At 36.9% G+C, this 23,564-nt stretch overlaps 2 protein-coding genes across 5 annotated transcripts in view; both read right to left on the reverse strand.

Annotated features, from left to right (window-relative positions):
- The window catches only part of pkdcca (protein kinase domain containing, cytoplasmic a), a 259,947-nt gene extending 240,451 nt beyond the window's left edge, over positions 1–19,496 (reverse strand). For 3 of the 4 annotated variants that reach the window (XM_073919613.1, XM_073919615.1, XM_073919614.1), the window contains exon 1: positions 18,614–19,496. In XM_073919613.1, coding sequence (XP_073775714.1) covers positions 18,614–19,309 — 696 coding nt within the window. In that variant the 5' untranslated portion in view covers positions 19,310–19,496. 4 annotated transcript variants of the gene reach the window in all.
- fbxo9 (F-box protein 9) overlaps positions 1–23,564 on the reverse strand; it is an 884,197-nt gene that overhangs the window by 743,138 nt on the left and 117,495 nt on the right. The gene's annotated exons all lie outside the window — the stretch shown is intronic.

The raw sequence follows: 23,564 nt of genomic DNA on the forward strand, positions 1-23,564 counted from the left end.
AATCAACCAACCAACCAAAACTAACCAACCAGCCAAAACTAACCTCCCAACCAAAGCCAACCAACCAACACCAACCAACCAACCAATAAACAAACCAAAACCAACCAAAACCAACCAAGCAACTAACTAAAAACCAATCAATCAACTAAAACCAACCAATCAACAAAAAACAATCAACCAGCAAAAAACAACCAACCAACCAAAACCAACCAACCGACCAAATCCAAACCAACCAAAACCAACCAACTGAAACCAACCAACACCAACCAACACTAACCAATCAACCAATCAGTTCTGCTTGTGATGCATTCATGTGGTCATAAACCTTAGTCAGACTGTGGGCATATTCATGAATAATAAAAGCTATAAATGTTTGTGGCAATAATTGGTCACTTTACCTTACAGAGAACAGACATGCTGGAAAATAACTGCTGGCAGCCAGTATGGCAGACTTGAGTCTTGGCAGTTGGTTTAACTGGAGATCAGCAGGAGCTGCCGTATGTTCAGAATAAACTATTTTAAACAATCGCAACATATTAAAGGGGTTAGTTCACCCAAAAATTAAATTCAGTCATTATTCACTCACATTTTACTTGTTTCAAACTTTTACGAGTTTCTGTCTTCTGTTAAACAAGGAAGAAGATATAAAGAAAAATGCTCGAAAACTGTAACCATTGACTTCTATAGTTTTCAGCTTTCTTTAAAATGTCTTTATTGTTCAACAGAAGACAGAAACTGACTATCAGTGTCAGATATGGGGCAGCAGCTCTGGATCTTTTTGCCTGTCCTTGTGGGAGGATTCTGCCTCATGATTTGAAGCAGGAACAGTGCCAATCTGATCTAAGATCTGCGTACAGACAGATTTCCCAGAAAGCAAGACCCTATCTGAGATTAAACGCTCTCTAATGACTATTATCAGGCCAATCATCTGAAGTGTGAGTGTGTGTGTTAGTCAGTCTCTGCTATAGTCAGTTTCTTGGTTAGTCATTCTGTCTGCCGCACGGAGCCGTTTGATTGACACCAGCACAAAGGTCAACCTGGCTGTCGAGCTCATTTACCAAAGAAGAGCACTCAGTATCTCTCCAGAGGTGCTTTCTGGCAGATGCTGAAGTCAGCAGCCGCAGAAGTGCATGTTACTTCATCTAGTTTTTGTCGAGTTGTATGAGAAGAGTTTACTCTCTTCTTGACGGATGACTGCATTCCAGAGCTGTGCATATAAGCAGTATAAAAGAGATGGAATAGATTATTAATTATTTATTTCATATGTTTGGCAGTCAGTTTGGCCAATTCAAGAGACTCTATTTTCAGCAAAGAGTGAGCAAGCGGGATCATTAAGGGAGGCCTCATGGTCTTCATTTCTGGTCACATGAAATGTCCATTGGGTGGAGCTATCAGTCCTTTAGGGTGGAGCTATCAGTCCTTTAGGGTGGAGCTATCAGTCCTTCAGAGCAGGGTTATCAATCCTGTAGGGTGGGAATATCAGTCATTTAGGGTGGAGCTGTCTGTTCTTTAGGGTGGGGCTACTAGTCTTTTAGGATGGGGGTATCAGTCCTTTAGGGCAGAGCTTTCAGTTTTTTAGGGTAGAGCTTTCAGTCCTTTAGGGTGGAGCTATCAGTCCTTTAAGGCAGGAATATCAGTCCATTAGGGCGGGGCTATCAGTCCTTTTGGGCAAACCTATCAGTCCATTAGGGCGGGGCTATCAGCCCTTTAGGGCGGAGCTACCAGTCCTTTAGGGCAGGGCTATCAGTCCCTTAGGGCAGGGCTATTAGTCCCTTATGGTGGGGCTATCAGTCCTTTAGGTAGTAGCTATTAGTCCTTTAGGGCGGAGCTACCTGTATCAATCCTTTAGGGGGAGCTGTCAGGCCTTTAGGGCGGGACTATCAGTCCTTTAAGGTGAAGCTATCAGTCCTTTAAGGCAAGAATATCAGTCCATTAGGGTGGTGCTATCAGTCTTTCAGGGCGGAGCTACTAGTGCTTTAGGGCGGGCTATAAATCCTTTAGGAAGGAGCTATCAGTCCTTTAGGGAGGAGCTATTAGTCTTTTAGGGTGGAGCTAGCAGTCCTTTAGGGAGGAGCTATCAATCCTTTAGGGAGGAGCTATTAGTATTTTAGGGTGGAGCTATCAGTCCTTTAGGTAGTAGCTATTAGTCCTTTAGGGCGGAGCTACCTGTATCAATCCTTTAGGGGGAGCTGTCAGGCCTTTAGGGCGGGACTATCAGCCCTTTAAGGCGAAGCTATCAGTCCTTTAAGGCAGGAATATCAGTCCATTAGAGTGTTGCTATCAGTCTTTCAGGGCGGAGCTACCAGTGCTTTAGGGCGGGGCTATCAATCCTTTAGGAAGGAGCTATCAGTCCTTTAGGGAGGAGCTATTAGTCTTTTAGGGTGGAGCTAGCAGTCCTTTAGGGAGGAGCTATCAATCCTTTAGGGAGGAGCTATTAGTATTTTAGGGTGGAGCTATCAGTCCTTTAGGTAGTAGCTATTAGTCCTTTAGGGCGGAGCTACCTGTATCAATCCTTTAGGGGGAGCTATCAGGCCTTTAGGGCGGGACTATCAGCCCTTTAAGGTGAAGCTATCAGTCCTTTAAGGCAGGAATATCAGTCCATTAGGGTGGTGCTATCAGTCTTTCAGGGCGGAACTACCAGTGCTTTAGGTCGGGGCTATCAATCCTTTAGGAAGGAGCTATCAGTCCTTTAGGGAGGAGCTATTAGTCTTTTAGGGTGGAGCTAGCAGTCCTTTAGGGAGGAGCTATCTATCCTTTAGGGAGGAGCTATTAGTATTTTAGGGTGGAGCTATCAGTCCTTTAGGGAGGAGCTATTGGTCTTTTAGGACAGGGCTATCAGTCCTTTAGGGTGGTGATATCAGTCCTTTAGGGAGGAGCTGTTAGTCTATTAAGGTGGAGCTTTCAGTCCTTTAGGGCGGGGCTATGAGTCCTTTAGGGTGGAGCTATTAATCCCTTAGGGCAGGGCTATCAGTCTATTAGGACAGAGCTATTAGTCCTACAGGGCGAAGCTATCAGACTCCCAGGGCGAAGCTATCAGTCTCGCAGGGTGGAGCTATCAGACTTAAAATCAGAATATCGGAATATGAGAATATCAGTCCTTTAAGACAGAGCTATCCAGAGCTATAGTCCTATTGGTCTTGAATAAGTACTATTAATGATAATACCAAGGCCTGAAATAGTTTTTCATTTCATGATGCCAACTTCAACTTCATCAGATTGAAAAATCCTCACAGGTGCCACGTGTGCTGATATACAGACACTCACAAAAGCATTTCTGTTAGGTGCCATTAATATTCTAACACACGTTCACTTGAAACCCTTACCACGATCATTTAATGAAGACACGCTGGCAACAAATCAAAATGCCCACAGAGACAGCCATGTTTGCCCAGAGATGAAATAGTAGTGGGCAGGGAAAACCAGCATCTACGTTCAGTGAAGACAGGAACAAGAGCTGCTCAGAAACGGGGGCTTGACACCGACTGTACAGACTGTTTTTTAATGTGATTTTTGAGTATTTTGTTTAGTTTTTAGGGCAAGAGTATTTTCAGCAGAAAAGGACCCTTCACATCAAAAACTACTGGTCGGCTCACGATTCAGCAACCAAAACACATTGCTTATAAACAAACATCCAAGCATGCCATTGACCTGAACATTACAGTGACTTACTGTATATCCACAGAAAGAAGGATAAAGATGCAGTTTTAGGTTGTAAAGAAATCTAAATTGAATGAAGACAGCAGAAGTCAATAATGTATTTGTATTATTTAGCCTGACATGCTTACTGCTCCAAAATATATGAAATGTTTCTTAAAATAAAGTATATTGTGTTGTTTTTTTTACCCAGACATTTAAAAAGAACATATTTTAGAGCAGTAATCACAAAACCCGGGCTTTTTTATTCAATATTATTGTACTGTCAGAAACTTATGCCAGCCCATGCCTAGTTCAAATGTGTGCGCAGAGGGAAAAAGCAAAAGGGAATAAACGGTTCAGGGAAAGAGCTTCAGCACCTTGTTTTAATCAGAGTTTCTGAAGGAAAGCCGCTGGAAAAAGTTCTGAGTCATTTTCCCTTTGCCTCTAAAATTGATCAGTGAACATTAAGCAGATTTGAGACTTATTAGGGAAATGTGAAATTGTTCAGTCTTTCTGCCAGAGCGTTCAAAGGCTTCAGAGGTTTTCCCTCTGGTTCTGTGCCCGGCGCTCCACGTGACTCTGCTGTTGATGAGGATCTTTCAGAGCTGCGATGACTACAGTCAGAATGATTTGCCCTCCTGTGAAATTTTCTTTCTTTTTCAAATATTTCCCAAATGATGTTGAACAGATTCAGAAATTTTCCACAGTATATCCTATAGTATTTTTTCTTCTGGAGAAAGTCTTATTTGTTTCATTTTGGCTAGAATAAAGCAGTTTTTACTTTTTAAAACCATTTTAAGGTCAATATCATTAGCTCTCTTAAGCAATATTTGTTTTGATTGTCTACAGAACAAACCACTGTTATATCACGACTTGCCTAATTCCCCTAACTTCACCCTAATTAACCTAGTTAAGCCTTTAAATGCCCCCTTAAGCTAAAACTGACTGGAGAAAAAAAATATTCAGGAGGGCTAATAATTCTGACTTGAACTGTATGCCATTTTAGTAGTCATATTAATGTTGAAAATTCAACTCTGCAGTTTAACAAAAACAGTGACTTTTATTGACATTTTAGTAGTTTGAAGTAGTATAATGTTAAAGAAACAGTAATAGATAGAGTAGGGCTGTGCAATTAATCAAAATCGAATCGCGATTTGAAACGCTGCCATTAGCTAATCGCAAGAGGCTGAAATATGAATTATATATGTATTATATAGTTTCCACCACCCAGAGCAAATGCGTGCATGGCATCTGTGTCTGATACTCTTACTAGCCAACTGAGTGAGCACACTTTTGTTCTGCCCAATCAGAATTTCGCAACCAAACTATGCGGAAAGCCCACAATAAAACAAACAGGAAAGTGCGGACAAGTGAAACGATGACGTCTGCCACTTCAGAAGGATTAATAGACAAATTCATATCAGCATGTCGGTAATATGGGAATATTTTGGTTTCAAAGTCACAGACACCGAACAAAAACAGGTCATTTGTAAGAGCTGTCCCAGAATTGTTGCCACAGTAATAGCAAATACAACAACAAGCACCTACATTGTAAAAAGTGATTAATTACTTAAAATGTGTAAACCAATTGCCTTAAAGCAACAAGTTAACTTTACAAAAATAATGCAAGTAAACCCATTGTAACTTGGTACGGTTAAATTGATTTCATTTTTATAATTTTTATAATTTTGCAATTACAAACTAATCACTTTTTTTTACAAAACACCTTTATTTAATATGTGTATATATATATATATATATATATATATATATATATATATATATATATATATATATATATATATATATATATATATATATATTCTTAAAAAAAAATTACAATTTGCATAATTATAAAAATTAGGTCAACTTAACAGCACCTAGTTGCAATGGGTTTACTTACATTATTTTTATAAAGTCCACTTGCTGCTTTTAGGGCAACTGGCTTACTCGCTTTAACTAACTAATCACTTTTAAGACTGTAAAAAGCACCAAAGACGGCTATATAAGGAGTGTCTTGCTAAAAAGTCAACTAAAAGTATTGCCAGTGACACTCAATCTAGTAGCAAACAACAGCAAAGTACAACTTCAGAGTTGTTTGCGGCTGATAAACCATATAAAAAACATCACAAAGGCAGCAGGAGATAACTAATGCCATAACTCACTACTGTTTGCTCTAGAGAAACAATTGTGTTTAATTTCTGATTCATTCATTCATTCATTTTCTTGTCGGCTTAGTCCCTTTATTAATCCGGGGTCGCCACAGCGGAATGAACCGCCAACTTATCCAGCACATTTTTACACAGCGGATGCCCTTCATGTCGCAACCCATCTCTGGGAAACATCCACACACACACTCATACACTACAGACAATTTAGCCTACCCAATTCACCTGTACCGCATGTCTTTGGACTGTGGGGGAAACCAGAGCACCAGGAGGAAACCCACGCGAAGGCAGGGAGAACATGCAAACTCCACACAGAAACGCCAACTGAGCCGAGGTTCGAACCCAGCGACCTTCTTGCTGTTAGGCGACAGCACTACCTACTGCGCCACTGCCTCACCTAATTTCTGGATATTTATAAATAAATTAGAATAAATGTTGGAGTTAGCAAAGAGCTTAGTATGACCAAGAGGCGACACTCAATAGAACGTTCCATTGCAACAGCAGCGCCCAGCAACAGCCCTGCATTCCGCCATTTTGGAGTGAAAGTGATCGGCCGTCCATTGGATCTCATTACTTTTGCGATGGCAAGCTGCTTTGTTTTTATTTATCTAATTAAAAAGCGTATTAAAGCTGAGATACAACCTGAAAGACGACAATACAACACTTATTATCACAATCATCAGCACTTTTACTAGTTTATTTTACAGACTTATAAGATGCCGTTGTACTATTGGAGCTTTCATTCCAGAATGGCCGCAGCGCCCTCTAGTGGCTGTTTCCCAAATTACACTAGAGTGTCGCCTCTTTGTCATTCTAAGCTCTTTGGAGTTATTTAATATCTTTTCAATTCCTTTTTTAAACTAATACGCTTCATTTTAGCAGTAAGAAGCTACGATACAGAATATTGAACTGAAGCTTGACTACAAAATGATATCGCAAATCAAATCGATATTGCAATATCTTTTCAACAAAATAGCAATTAAATATTTCCCCCAAATTGTACAGCCCTAATATAGAGAAACAAGTCTGTAAAATAACAGAAAATGTGCTGGCAGCTTATTACAAGGTTTTTGTAGGGTAATAACACCAACCCAGACATTATATCACTTTAAACTATTAAATATGTTCATTAAAGTCACTTTTTATAACTTTTCACGGTTAAAAGTTGTTGGAAGAAACATTAAAATGCAATTCAAAAGCATCAATAAACAGGTAAAAATGTCAAAAATGAATCCTGACTCTTGATGATGAGGATCTTTCAGAGCTGCGATGACTAAACACCTCCAGCAAGCTAACACGAGATTAATTCATCTTGAACTGTTTACGTAATTCATTTAGTTTCTGAAACTGCGCTCTCAAAGTCGCATGGATCTTTTTAGTGAAGCGAGCGCACAATGGGAAGAGACAAGTTGATTTCTTCATCAGCCTGTTCCTGCCTAGTAAAATAAACAGAGAGCAGATCGATGGAGAAGGAAGAGGACAGAGGTCTTACAGTCACATTCATCCCCATCCGCAGCTCATTTCCTTCCAGAATCCTTCTCTTCTTCTGTTATTTAAAACCCTTATATGCAAGCGGCGAAGGTCTTTTTAATGAAGCTAAACAGAAGTTGAAAAGATTGAGAAGTAAAATACTGCTAGCAAACATCTCAACACCATCCATGCTGCTGAAAAAGATACATACAGTTGAATCAAAATTATTAGACTTTCTTTGTCAAATATTTCCAAAGGAATGTTTAGAAGAGCAAGGAAATTTTCCAACCCAGGCTCATTCTGGAAATGTAGCCCCGCGGACATTTCTGGAGACCGCGATTTACGTGGCCGGAGGTACGTATGGCCGCATTTAGTTTTTTTCGAGCGAGCGCTACGGGGCGGTGTGACGCCGCTCCTCCTCTTCGTGCTCGCTCCCTGAACCGTGTGGAGGGCTTTCCCGCTGCAACCAGTTTGTTCGCTTAGCTCGCAGTGTTACGTCGGCGGAGCGGAGGCCCGGAGGAGGAGGAGCCGGCCACGGGGATGACCGGGATCGAGTCCAAGAAAGAGCGGTTCCAGAAATCAGGTAGGATGAAAAACAGAATCCAAAAAATAAGGGCGAGAATGCGGCGAGATCCGAAAACGCGGTCAAAATCAGACGAGGGCTTTTGCTTTTTTTTTCTGGATGGCTTTTGCAAATCGTCGCTTGGGTTTAGGGAAGGAGGAGGAAGAGGAGGGCGGCTGGGTCCGCCGATTGGCTGGCCGCCCGGTTGATTGTTCAATCGTTCAGCCAGTCAGTGGGACGGACGGTCGCTCCACAGCGGCCACCGGCGGCTTTTCACGCGAGAACAGCGCGGGCGCGAACGGCGTGCGCTCCCGAGAGGCGTTCGAGACGCAAAAAAGCGCACACATCGGCCTCTCGCGGATCCGCGAAAACAAAAACTGCTCAAATACGTACCTCCCGGGACGTATTTCGCGGTCTGCAGAAACGTCCGCGGGGCTACGTTTCCACAATGAGCCCGGGTTGAAATTTTCACAGTATTTCCTATAATATTTTTTTCTTCTGGAGAAAGTCTTAATTGTTTTATTTTGGCTGGAATAAAAGCAGTTTTTATTTTTTTAAAAAACATTTTAAGGTCAATAATATTACCCCCCTTAAACAATTTTTGTTTACCACCACTGTTATACAGTGACTTGACTACCCTAACTTTAACCTGATTAACCTAGTGAAGCCTTTAAATGTCACTTTAGGATAAATACTACTATCTTAAAGAATATCTAGTCTAATATTATGTGCTGTCATCATGACAAAGATAAAAGCAGAAAGCAGAAATCGAGGAAAGAAATACACAGGGGGGGCTAATAATTCAGGAGGACTAACAATTCTGACTTCAACTGTACATTTCTGCTGCATGTTTTCCACTCAGTAACAAAATTGCCTGGGATTTGATATCTGGACTGTTGCTGTCTATGGAGATTAGGAGAGCTCTTATGTAAAAACTCTTATGATAGACGGCTGCTCCTCACTTAGGGTTGTCTATGCTAACGAGGAAGAGATGGTCACTAATGGGCGGGGCTTCCCCCATCTGATGACACGTACAAAGGGAGAATGTCAATCAAAGTGTTTCTGCAGACTGTTTATATCAAGTCTGATTATAAAAAATTGAATAAATACATTTTTACCATTAGAAGCTGGTTATATTCACACACCTGCCAGATAACTGGGTTCAAACGGCTTATAAAAGTGATTTTTGCATAATAGGTCGCCTTTAAATGCAGATATATGATTCCTGTTCACCGATCGCCTTCCTGACAAGCTAAGAGGTTAAAGTATTAACCCGTGTTTAATTGCGTCTGGCACTAAAACTCTCCGTCTCACTGCCGTCTTAAAAATGACCCCAGGGGCCTCTGTGTTTAGGACACCCAGCGTTCACATCCACATGTTACATGCGCGCATTAGCGAGTTACTGATTACCCTGCAGTGTGTGTGCGTGTGTGTATTTTGGGACTTGACTAAGAATCTGAAGAGTTAACAGAATGACATGCTAATGTAAACGTAATCCCAGAACAAGACCACCCTAATCGGGCCCCCAAGCTGTGTTGCAGATTGCCAGGCACACCATTTCAAATGCCTTGCCATGTACAAACACTGCGGAGAACTTGTTCACGCATTTTGCCATCGTTTGTTCACTCTCTCACGTTGCTCCGACTTCGTATTATTACTCTTTCAACCGTGAAACACAACTAGGAATGTCGGGGCTGTGCTTTTCCACAAAAAGGAAAGTGATTGATCATTTTTACTGTGAGAAAGGACTGAAAAAGCACCAAAACATTAGTCTAGATGACTTGCGTTACATGCTACAAGTCAGCTACAGTCATATGATAGCTTTGAAAAACGAACACTAAAATCATTATTCATTGTACTGATAATCTTTCCCATATAAGTGCAGCTTCAGATAACGTCCAGCCAACAAATCATAAGGAAATTTTATAAAGTATGTGTGTATATATTGCATATACACTACCTGACTAAAGTCTTGTCGCCTATCAAAGTTTTAGGAGCAACAAATAATAATGTGAATTCTAGTTGATTATTTGGTATCAGAAGTGGCTTATATGAAAGGCAAAGGCCTCTAGATTACGCTTATTTTAGCCAAATAAAATATGATCATGCCTTAATTTTGAATTCTTTAATTAGGACAGTAAGACTTTGCTTAAGCAAAAGTCTCATCACTGAACAGAAATAATGTCCAGTATAGAATATAAAGTCCTGCTGCAGTGGAGACAGAATGAATATTGTGTCTGACTCCATCATGAGCTTGGAGGACTGCATCCATACATCTCTGACATGACTCAAATCACTGATTAATGAAGTCATCTGGAATGGCAAGGCGTTCCTGCAAGAACCCCCAGAGTTCATCAAGATTCGTCTTACCACAGACATGCTCAATAATGTTCATGTCTGGTGACTGGGCTGGCGAATCCTAGAGCACCTTAACCTGCTTGTGATGTTGTGATGATTGGGATACAGTTGATTCATCAGAGAAACCTAGCTTCTTACCAAATGATTAACTAGAAGTCAAGTTATTATTTGTTCCTCTTACAACTGAGATCGACGACAATACTTTTGTTAGGTAGTGTGCCTTATATTTAAGTATATAGTAACTTTTATGGCAGTATGAAGTGCAACGTATATATCAGTTTTGATGTAAAGGTAAAGATTCTTTTGAAATAGGCTTAATTTTACTTCACACATTTTTTTAAAAGTGATTTTAATTTTACCACGATACTGAAATGACAAATAAACAAAATCACTGATTAATAAAGTCATCTGGAATGCCAAAGAAAGCGTTCTAGCAAAACTTACAGAGTTCATTAAGATTCTTTGGATTCGTCTTACCCCAGACATGCTCAATAATGTTCATTTCTGGTGACTGGGCTGGCCAATCCTAGAAAACCTTGACCTGCTTGTGATGTTGTGATGATATATATATATATATATATATATATATATATATATATATATATATATATATATATATATATATATATATATATATATATATATATATATATTATAAATTCTGTACTTCCTCTGGGTGCTCTGGTTTCCCCCACAGTCCAAAAACATGTGGTACAGGTGATTTGGGTAGGCTAAATTGTCCGTAGTGTGTGTGTGTGTGTGGATGTTTCCCAGAAATGGGTTGCGGCTTCAAGGGCATCCGCTGCGTAAAAACGTGCTGGATAAGTTGGTGGTTCATTCCGCTGTGGCGACCTCCGGATTAATAAAGGGACTAAGTCGACAAGAAAATGAATGAATGACTTTTACCACTAGAAGCTGGTTATATTCACACACTGCTGCAACACAACTTCTCATTCAATTGATTTCTGCATAACAGGTCCCCTTTAATAAAACCCTTACGTTCAGGAGCCATTAATCAGCCACAATCCTCAAATCCACAAATTCGTACATCAGCGCTGACACGTCCCGACTGCCTTCATGCCTACATAAAAGAGCTCACTCTCACTGTCCACACACACACACATCCAGCACCACCAGCACCAATCAGCACTGTTTATATAACAGGTGTTGCCCTCCGCTTGTAAGAGGAAGACGGGGATCTGCTTGACAGACATGTTAGTTAAAGACTTCAGAATCTGGAGCCGTCAGATCTTTTCTGCGTGCACTCTTGGTGAACCCAGCCTGGTGCTAATCAGCCCGCTGTATCGTATCTTCTCACCTCTGACCCTCGCAACTTATAAAATAAGAGCCATTTATTTTCGTCTAATGCGGCGGCTGCCAAAGCAAATGGAAAGCAGCACTTGTGATTGGTTAGGTTTGAGGGCGAGGAGCTGAGGAAGATGCCGACTACACTGGTTTGAATAGCTCTATTTGACGATTTTCTGGGGAGTCGAACAGTATTCAGGTACCGAAACTGACTAATCTCAATGCGAAAAAATATTTTCTTACATTACTTTCTCGTTTCTAGTCCTAATATCTAAAACAATTCTTAGAGAAAGTGAAAATATTGTTTTGTTTTCACCTTCAGAGGAAACAAGTCCAAATTAAAAATCGAAATGATCTGCCATTAATACCCAGAAAAAAAGGTACGCCAGCTGTCACTTAAGCTATTTCAAAATGTACAAATGTGTCCCTAAAAGGTCCATATTAATACCCCAAAGGTACATATCAGTACCTAAATAGTACAAAAGTGTTCCTCTTAAAAATCTTACTGATATATACTTTTGAGGTACCAATATGGACCCTTTAGGTACAAATGTGTACCTTTTTAAAGGTAAAACCCCAGTGACAGCTCACATACCTTTATTTCTAGGAGTGTAGGGTAAGTAAAATAATCTTGTTTTTGGTTTGAAATGTTGATTTTTGAACTAAAAGCAAGTCAAAAACTAAAGTAAGAAAACTATTTTTACATAAATCATATAAATTCTGTATAAATAATTGGTCCCACTTTATATTAAGTGTCCTTAACTACTATGTACTTACATCAAAAAATAAATACAATGTACTTACTGTGTTTATAATGTATTTGAGAACACTTGTGGTGCTTTTGAGTTGGGATAGAGGTTGGGTTATGGACAGGTTTGGTGGCATGGGTTGGTTTAAGGGTGGGTTAAGGTGTAAGGGATGGTCAACAGTGTATTTTTACAAATGCAATTACATACATGTATTTAATCAAGCATAAGTACACAGTAAATACATGTATTTACACAATAAGTACGTTGTAACAAACTATTAAATCCTGTTTAGGTACATATTAGTTAAGGCCACTTAATATAAAGTGGGACCAATTAATTAAATATTGTTTTAATATTTTGAGCCCAAATGTTTTAAACTCTCTCGAAATGCTCAGTCACAGACCTTAAAATAACAGGCAAATGATACAACTTTCGCTGTATATTGTTTTTGTTTTTCTAATTTTGACTTGCTTTTAGTTCAAATCTCAACATTTCAAACCAAAATAAGATTATTTTACTTACCCAAATGGCAGATCATTTAGATTGTTTTACGAAAAAACTCTTAATTTTGATTTATTTCTTCTGAAGGTGAAAACAAAACAATATTTTTACTTGCTTTAAAAATGTATTTTAAATATGTGGACTAGAAATGAGGCAAGGCAATGTAAGTAAATATTATTTGCATTGCAATTATTCAGTTTCTGTACCTGAATAGGGTATACGCCGAAGCATGCTAATAGGACTTTTAATTTGCCAGTAACCTATGTTAATCTTCTCTTTGAATTGCAAAATCGGTGCTTTTAAGGTCTGTTTTCTTTAAAAATCAGCGATCTCCACTAGCTGAGTGATATCTGATATAAAGTGGGTCTCAGATTGTACAAGAAGCCCTGCATTACATTACATTTCCCCCCTCCATGTCTTTATAATATGAGCATTTATTTTACCCCTGTATATTCAATGGAGCTTCTGCGCTCACCTGCCGATTCTGACGGGCACGTGCGAGCAAATGGCTTTTTCTCTCGTTTTACGCTTGGGCAACTAAATGAATGCCAAAGTCTGTTAAACTGATTGTGTTTGAATGACATTACAACATCGATGCTGTAAAAGAAACCATATAAAATGGAAAAAAAAAAAATTCCCAATAACAGGTCACCGGAAGTTTATCAGCATGGGCAAAACACTAGCTCGGCATATACCCCATACTGTTAGACTCCCCAGAAAATCGTCAAATAGCTATTCAAACTGTACTCATATCGCAATATTTATCGCAGAAAAACTGTATATTGCAATATCAGACTTTTGCAATATCATGCAGCCCTAGAGAGAGCTGTTATTTATATTTATGAAATGCTTTATTAGTATTGCTCATTATTAGTCCATGTTACATTGTAGAGTTCATCAAATTCCTTGGAATTTCATTTCATTTTCATTTCATTTTTTTTTACGTTAAGTAGTTGTGAACAATTTATTTGTGTTGAATTTAAACAAATTAAGTTGAACATTATTCAATTTAATTTGTTTGTTTAAATTCAACACCAATAAATTGTTTGCAACAGTTCTGCATGCAACACTTTTTTCAGTGATTAATAGCATTAACTAATAAAACCTTATTGCAAATTGTGACCTTTTTAGGCATTTTAAAATCCTGAAATGAAATATGAGGAGCTGAGGAAGATGTTGGTTGCTTATTAATGCTTGCATGTGAGGAATACATCAGTGTGAGTGTGTTCCATCATCGCTGCTTTACAGAGAGAGCTATTATTTGAGTAATTCTGCTGATTTACAGCAGTTTTAAGAACTCTGGCTTGTTCTGAAGCTCTCTGCAATGAGACGTGGCACTTGACTGCGGAATGAAGCTGACGCCCATATTCAAATTAACTTTTACACATAGTGATATATATGAGAGAGAAACAAACGTATAACAACCTTCACAAAGTATTAAAAATGATCAACTAGCAATTTAAATTATGTCATGAATGACTCGGGTGTTAGCACGCCAAGCTTCATTTTAAACTCAAAACAGATGGGTAAATAAATAGCCTGTGCATAAATGCAAGAGTACATGAGAGGATACTGAATATGTTAATGCTTGTACTGAGATTTTTTTTTTTTTTTTGCATGTATAAAGGTTGCACAATGAAAAAAAAAATTGAATTCATTGTATTAACTACATTTTTTAAGGTATAATGGTTGCAAACAATTTATATGGGCTGAATTTAAACTAACAAATTAAGTTATACATCACTAAATTTTATGTTTGTTTAAATTCAGCCCACATAAATTATTCGCAACCACTTACCTTAACATTTAGTAAATCCAATAAATTATTTTTAAGCCTCATTTAGCCAAATATGTACATTTGATTCATGTTTATTTAGTGCGCTTGATATAAATCAGCAAATTAAAATTAAGCAACAGGTTTAGGATTAAATACAAATATCAAGGCTGAATATTAAACTTGGTTGGATCTAATACTTAAATAATGCAAAGTTTACTCCCTAGCACATTTCACATTGTTACATTTAAATAAAGTGTTAAAGCTGTCACAAATACATGAAAATTCATATTTAATGTTACAGATATTAATATTTAAACATTTTGGTGACACTTTAAAATAAGGTTGTATTAGTTCATATATTTACAATCATGAATAAACAATGAACAATATATTTACTGCTGTATTTATCAGGGCTGAATGACATTGGAAAAAATCATTGACATTGCAATATTTTTTATGCAATACTGCAAAAAATAAACATTATTTTACAGGTAATTGTATTTTTTATAGATTTCTTTTCATTTTCCAGTTTTTTCATTATACAGTGAAATACTTGTTGTTTTACAGATGTTTTCTGTAGCAAAAATTCTAACATTAAATTTAGTTATTGCTTGTATTTTGGTATTATTTTTCTGCTTTTTAAAGGAAATTTTCTGTATTTTCAGAGAATAACATGTAATTTTTACGTGAATATTTACAGATTATTCCTGTAAAATAGGGAAACAAACACTCAGTAAAATTGTTTTAGTACTATTGAAGATAGTAATCATATTAATAACGTCAAATTGCCTATTGTTTGTTAGGCTGCATATAATGCATGCACTGTAAACTATAAACAGTTGAAGTCAGAATTATTAGTCCCCCCTTGATTTTTTTTTTTTCTTTTTAAATGTTTCCCAAATAATGTGTAACAGAGCAAGAAAATGTTCACAGTATGTCTGATAATATTTTTTCTTCTGGAGAATGTCTGATTTGCTTTATTTTAGCTAGAATAAAAGCAGTTTTTGAAAATCATTTTAAGGTCAATATTATTAGCCCCTTTAAGCTATATTTTTTTCGATAGTCTACAGAACAAACCATCGTTATATAATAACTTACCTAATTACCCTAACCTGCCTAGTTAACCTAATTAACCTAGTTTAGCCTTTAAATGTCACTTTAAGCTGAATACTAGTGTCTTTAAAAAAAATTGTCAAATATTATGTGCTGTCATCATGACAAATATAAACTAAATCAGTTATTAAAAATTATTTATTAAAACTATTATGATTAGAAATGTGCTGAAAAAAAATCTGCTCTTCATTAAACAGAAACTGGGGAAAAAATTAACAGCAGGGCTAATAATTGAGGGGGCTAATAATTCTGACTTCAACTATATATATATATATATATATATATATATATATATATATATATATATATATATATATATATATATATATATATATATATATATAATTCATTTGATATTACATTCATTTTTTATTATATTTTCCCCACAAAGGGTTGGTCTTAAACTCCACAGAGTTTGATACCCTTTTTTAATGTTTTATTTTATTATGAGTTTTGTTTTTGTAATGCACAGCATATAAGAAAACTATGATTAATAAATGCTGTATTCTTCATTATATGTAAATACATTAACTAATGAAATCTTATTGTAAAGTTTTTTAGACACTGCAAAATCCTAATATTGAACTGTCTAAAAGTCTGGATGGTATCTGTCTGTCGTAGCTTTAGACCATTGTGTCTCTGTGTAATAATTATGCCGATATTCTCTCACCCCCATAAACATGTCTTTTGTTTGAGTTCATTAACTGTGGTCTTGCACCGTTGGTCCCCTGCTGTGAGCAAGCAGAATGAAATCAGGCCTCGGCCCTCAATCTACATACAGCTTCTGATAAAGCCTTCGATATCAGGCCCTTAACAGTTAGCACTTCTGAAATAAAGTAAACCACGTCTCTGTGCCATGTTCAATTCAGCTAATGAGTTGGTCAACAGTAGAGGCAAGATTTAAGCTTATAAGATGAATAAATATCAATAATGTCATGGATTATACACTGTAAATAATGCTGGTTTCCACACAAATCCGTCATGTTGTCCCAACACAAATTGGTTTAATTAACACCATTGTTTTTGCAAATTTAAGTTGGTTGAACATAAAACAATTAAGTTGTCCCAGAAAAGGCTTAAGAAATGTGTCGATTCAGCTCGTTTTAAATAAGTAGTTTGAACAACCAGCTTAAAATACTTTAGGAAAGAGTTTCCTCAACTAAATTCGGTGGCATGTAACAATTCACACCATTCACTACGAGCTTTTACCAGCCTATTATTAAGATATTAAACGTTTATTAGCACTTACACTGTGTTATTTTATTTTACATGTCTAATCCTACCCAATACCCAAAGCCAAATCCAGCAACTACTGTAACAAATGCTGGATTACACAATTCCGTATGTTGTCCCAACACAAATCGATTAAGCTAACTTGTTTTTACAAATGTAAATGAACATATAGCAATTCAGTTGTCCCAAAAAAACTCAAGAATTGTGTTGTTTAAGCTCACGGTAAATAAGCAGGCAGCAAAAATATAATTGTTTGAGTGTACCTTACTATTAACAAGCAGCTAGATACGGTTTATTATGGTAAAAGTATAAGTTAATGGTTTGTTATTGGCGCAAATTGTACATTAAAATAACGTGTGACCCTAAATTCTAATATTTACTATTGAATTGATTTACAGGTTAATTTTTACTGTTCGAATTTACTAGAAAATCACAGCAGATTCCGACAAACATACATTTTCAGATCAAAATTGGATCACATTTAAAAAATACATCTGTTTTAAGTAGGTTTGTGAGTATTACATTCACTCTATTTTTTTTGCACTAAACCTGGTTCATTTCTGCACCTATAGCTGGACCGCCTGAAGACAAACGGCCGAAGATAAACGAGAGCTGTTAATTTCGGAGTCTCGTTCTCTTATGTTTACAAGAGCTGATTACAACTTCAACAACTACACAACCGTTGTTGACAAATACTAGAGACACAAAACGATACAGAGCCGCTTCATAACTGAGGAGAAAACATGCGGACACTCTGAGCCAATCTCCATTTTAAGCCATTGTTGACTGAATGATAGGATAATTACTTAAACACACACACCATTGAGTAGTGTTGATTTTGATACTCCAGGCGTAAACATTCACACATGAGATCCCACACTGCAGTTACACACCGTTTACATTAGAGACGCCTATATGATAGATATTAATGCAGCTGTTGCTAGTTGCTAGCTTTGGAATTGCTCGCTAATTGCTAATTTGTTGCTATCAAACTAAGCTTCATCAATTAGGCCTGATAACTTGCCTATAAATGAAAATGAAGGTCACAAAAAGTTCACCCTAATTCGACATTGCATGATATAGTTGTTTAATGTTGCTCCAAAAATGGCAAACGCAAATTAAAGATAATGAGTTTATAACCTACTTTGAATACTATATGATAAAGCTAATGCTGTTTAGAATTTAATCACATGTATAGCCTATATATACAGTGCTCGGCAAATATAAGAAGTCAACAGCCCTCACAAATCTCTCACTTAAATTCATATTTCTATAGGAAGGATTTGTGCATACATTAGATTAGTCAAAGAAGCCAAATCTCGAGCTAATCTAACAAAATAGTTTACAAAAACAGTCCAAAAATGTGTAGGTCTAATTTATATGTTAGGGGAAAATATTTAAACGTATTATCTTTCTATTTGTAAAGATGTTCGGTGGCTAAAATTATATTTTAATAAATATATCTGTTTAATAAACCTGTTTTGCACCAAAATACCTATATTTATTGAGAAATATTCATTTTGAAAATGGGATGTACGCAAAATTGCTGAGCACTATATATATATATATATATAAATATATATATATATATATATATATATATATATATATATATATATATATATATATATATATATAATTATATATATATAATTATATATATATATATATATATATATATATAATTTGAACACCAATGAAGTGTGATTCCAAAACAATTTTACAATATAATCCACATTACCTTGAGAATGTTGGGGTGCTGCAGTCTCTCCATCAGCGTCATTTCCTTGATAATTTTGAAGGATGCGAGTTTGTAACAGTCTGCAGACGATGCGTATTTCTTCACACAATTCTCCATGTCGTGACCTCCAAAATCGACTGATTTTAACGCGACGGAGAAGCTGCTGTTCAAAGCTGCCCTGTAAACCGCCTTTGTGTATCCAGAGCCCAAATACTGGACATTGGTAACGTTATCGATACTGCCGCAGCCGAGCCCCGACTCGCGCGTAATCTCCCGGTGCGATTTTGTTGCTATGGACACTGCGGGAGTCGATCGCGATGGATCGTAATGATTAATTTTCTCAATTCCTTTGTATGATTCCCACTCGCTACGTTGCTCCAGGTCCATTAGTCGCCGGCGTTCCAGAGGTCCGGTGCCGAGCCAGTGCGCCTGTCGGTACCGCAAAACCTCGTCCAGCCGCTCGCGTATTTGCCGCTGGAGCTCAGAGAGTCGCCCAACAGTGGCCGGTTCTACCGGCGGCGAGTCGTCGATCTGAAGCCGGGCAGGAGCGTCCGTATGTTTCTCGTGGTGGTGGTGGTGGCGGTGCACCCGCTCGCTGTGGTGCTCGAATCCCGGAATGAACAATAAATTCATCAGCGTGCCCAAGATGAACGAGACGCAGAAGCCCGCCGCTACCACCATCTTTCTCCGCTTCATTTTATTACTTATGATTATTAGCAGAAAATAGATGTGTTCCCCCTTCCAGCCTCCGCCTACCCGCCTGGCAGCTGCAGGCAGTCTGGCCGTGCCGGAGTGTAGTATTGTGCGGCGTGAAGGCTTCAGGATCCCGAGGAATTAAGTCTATGATGCTGCCCTCTCTATGATGATGCTGTCTTCATCTTGCAGTTATGATTTAAGATCCACCCCATATAAGGCTGATCATGGTGACAGTTGCGCGTGTGCGCTCGGTTGGCGGGGGTCTCGAGCGCGCGCCGCAGCAGCACCGAGCCCGAGCGCGTCTCTCGATCGGTCTGACGTCACCTTGACTGGCAATCGACTCGGCCCTCTGCTTCTGTGGAAAAGCTGCACTTCTGACTTAAAGGAATAGTGCACTCCCAAATTAAACTGGTTTACTCACCCGCATGCTGCCTTGGACCCGCATTAGCGCGTTCTTCTGCGGAATGCAAGGAAAGTCTTTTTCACAAAGCGACTGTACGAATATTGATATCAAGCTTCAGAAAGGAATGCAAACATCATGTGTTAGGCAGTTTGAATGCATGTAGATGGATTTATGCAAGGAGTTGCCAAACATTTAGAACGCAAAGTGAAACATTTGCAATGCCATCCGACATTAGAAAACTACATAAAAAAGTGACCAGCACATTCTTCAAAATTTCTCCTTTTGTTCTGCTAAAGTTTCCAGGCTAATTTGGTAAATAATTACAAAAATGCCACATTATAGGGAAAAGTGTTTCTTCTTGACTGTGTGTAATTTACAAATAAGTATGAATTAGCAAAATTACAATAAATTAGCAACATTTTAGTGGGTGGCTTTTGTAAATTGCAGTACTAATGTATCATCATTTTGACTCAAATATAAAAAAAAGACTACACATGCTAACAACAACAACAACAACAAAACTTTTATAGTTATTAGCCTGTTTTAAACTCCCTTCTTAACATTTATTCATATTTGCTGTTATTTGACAAGCATCTTTTGTTTTCAAAACATGTCTAATAGACGTCTAAACATATCGTCTGGGGCTAAAACAAGACTAAATTTGGGCTGTCAGAGAAAATCTAATAGACATCTAAAAATAGGCCAAAACTAGTCATCAAAAATGCAGAAATGAATGACTACACATTTACAGTCTGTCTGATCTGTCTATTTGACGACTAGTCTAGTTTTGGACTATTCCAAGATGTCTATTAGAAAAAAATTATGTCTGCTAAATTGTTGCAAATAATTTATATGTGTTGAGTTTAAACAAACAAATTAAATTTAATAATTTTCAGCTTAATTTGTTTGTTTATATTTAGCCCAAATAAATTGTTTACAACCCCTTAACTTAAAGAAATTAAGTAAATCAAAGGAATCATCTTTGAATATTTTTTTTCAGTGAAGTTTAGCCTCGTTTTAGCCAAGCTGTTTACTTTTAGATGTATATTAGACGTCTATTAAACATAAAAGTGTTTGCTGGGATTCATAAATAAATAAATAAATAGGCTACTTTACAACACAAATCTTTAATCTGACCTGGCTTCAAGAGAATAGCCTATATTCTTATTTTGTTGGATATTTGTTCTGTTGATTATTTGTTAGTGTCTTAATTAAAGCCTCCAGCTTCCCACTAACCACAATTTTGTGCAGTGCAAGCTATATTTAAAGCCGTAGCTACTCAACATCTTGTACTTTCCCTTTATTTATTTATCTGAAGTAGGCCTGTACATGGCTGAACATCTACACGATACAGTTAGTTGCATGTCTGTGTGTTTACCGAATGTTTTAAGCAAGCATTTAATTGTGTTTTTGCACCGCATTAGACTCGGCTCAGTTTGCAAGTCCCTCTGACTTTCGGAAAGAAAAATGTGTATAATTATGTCTCTAGGGTCGGAGAAGTTAAAAAAAAGTTTAAATGAAAAACAGATACGGGCGGGCTATTGGGCAGAGGGGGGAGAAATGATGGAAACATGGCATTTGTAAGCTTTGTTAAACTCGCGCGAGATAAGACGCAACTTACATTCCATGATATGAAGCTGTGTTGGTAGACTTTGATGAAATTTACGGCATAAATTATTCAACAATGTGATAAGTGGATTTAAAGTTCAAAACAAAGGTGATAAACCACAGTGGATGATGCGTATAGTTAGTATTACGCATTTATTACGAAAACTAGTCGTCAAAAATGTTGGCCAGGAACAGCACACACAGGGCCGAATGCCAGGGACACACACGGCTATCCATCAAGCATGCATTATCATGCTGTTAGCAGCTAATTAACAAATACAATCAACCTGGAAACTGGAGCAGTAAGAGCCGATCAGCAGGAGCCTTGCTTCAGGGCCGCTTGCCATGCGTCCATTTTTATTTAGCACTAATTAAGCTAACGTAATTAGGTGATGTTAGTCTAAAAGTAGTGAAAAAGTTCACTGGTGTGTGTTTGAGATGGGTCTCGGGTGATGAAGCAGCCTCAATATAAGTACTGTACCTCAATGTTATACACAAAATATAAGCACAATTATATAACTATATTATAATTAGCTTACACTGCAGAAATAAAATAGAGCCGAATAAAATTAACCTTATGGGTCCAATAAACTTATATTATGTTAAACTGACTTAAAACTGATTGCATAACTTATAAAATTAAGTTAGAACATGATTACTTTTAAGTTAAAATGACCTTAAACATATGCTGTCAGGACTAATCGATCTTATATATTTTTTGCAGTGTTAGTAATGTCGACAAGTTTCAACTCAAATATGGTGGTTATTGTAGGCCTACACAGGACAAACGCAACAGAAAGAGACATTTAGCTCCATCTTATGGATGTTAAAATAATTATAGCCAATTAGATACTACACTGTAAGACCCAAAAAGTTAGGGCAACTCAAACCGTTTGAGGAAACCGATTGCAGCAAACAATTTAAGTTAAAAAAACAAATCTATATAAGTACTGTGAACTTACTCCATTTGGTTGAAGTAATGATGCATTTAATTAACTCATTTCCTTCAACACTGAGTTCAAAACTCTTTTCAAATGAGTAGAATTAACTTTCAGTCAATTTTGAGTTACTCATTTGATAAAGTTGACTGTTGGGTTTTATAGTCTACAATAAAAAATAAAAGTAAAATAAGTTGTCCACCCTACACATATTTAAAATAGCTAAACATTTTATTTATGTTTATATTTAGGCAACATTTTAAAATAATGGTCCATTGGCTATATTTACTAACATTAAAAAGTATGACTAACCTTGGGTAAGCATTTATTAATCATAGTCATCAATAACTAATGCATAACTAACGTCAAACACTAATAATTACCGTAATAAATGTATTGCTTGTTCATGTAAATACACTGTACAAATAATAAGACCAATCATGACAACATTGTTAGTTCACTGTAAATTATTAAACTAAGTTAATCATGTTCTAACTAATTTTGTAAGTTACACGAGCTGTTTTAAGTCAGTTTACCATAATATAAGTTCAATGGACTCATAAGGTTAATTTGATTCAGCTTAAAAAAATATGGATTTTTTTTTTACAATGTAGTAAATACAACTAACAATAACTAATAGAGCACTATTTTAAAGTGTTGCATGTTTTCTTTAACATCATTACCTTTCTTTAATACAGACAGCATTCAGGGAAAACCCATTTTTAGTGCATGTTAAAATTCAAGTCAACCCAATACACTTCTCTGGAATAGGTGTCGCCTGAAAGAATCCCGTTTAGACAATGTTAGTTTTGTTGATGAATGGCATGCATGACATTTGGAGTCAAGCAGAGAGAGAAACAATGTTATCGGCCTGCATGATAATGGTTCATTAATATCAGCAGAGGCGATCGCGTCATTATCACCCCCCACTAAAACACCGTTTGCAAACAAGAAGCTCACATTTACATCTCTGCTCTTAAGCGCTTTTCAATTGAATATTGACTGAGGAAAAAGTTTATATAGACCGATTCGGTTTCAAATTTACTTAAGGTTATTCATTTACCTTTTCTGTATGTTATAAATGTAAATAAATGTAAGTCATAAGAGCATGATATAATATAGCATATTAGGCCTATAATACGGCCTATATATATGTATATATATATATATATATATATATATATATATATATATATATATATATATATATATATATATATATATATATATATATATATATATACACTACACCTCTTATTGTGGAGTGTTACCAAAGTAACAATACAATTTATGTTGGCTATAAAGT

The sequence above is a fragment of the Danio rerio genome, chromosome 13, assembly GCF_049306965.1.
Source record: "Danio rerio strain Tuebingen ecotype United States chromosome 13, GRCz12tu, whole genome shotgun sequence".
NCBI lineage: Eukaryota > Metazoa > Chordata > Actinopteri > Cypriniformes > Danionidae > Danio > Danio rerio.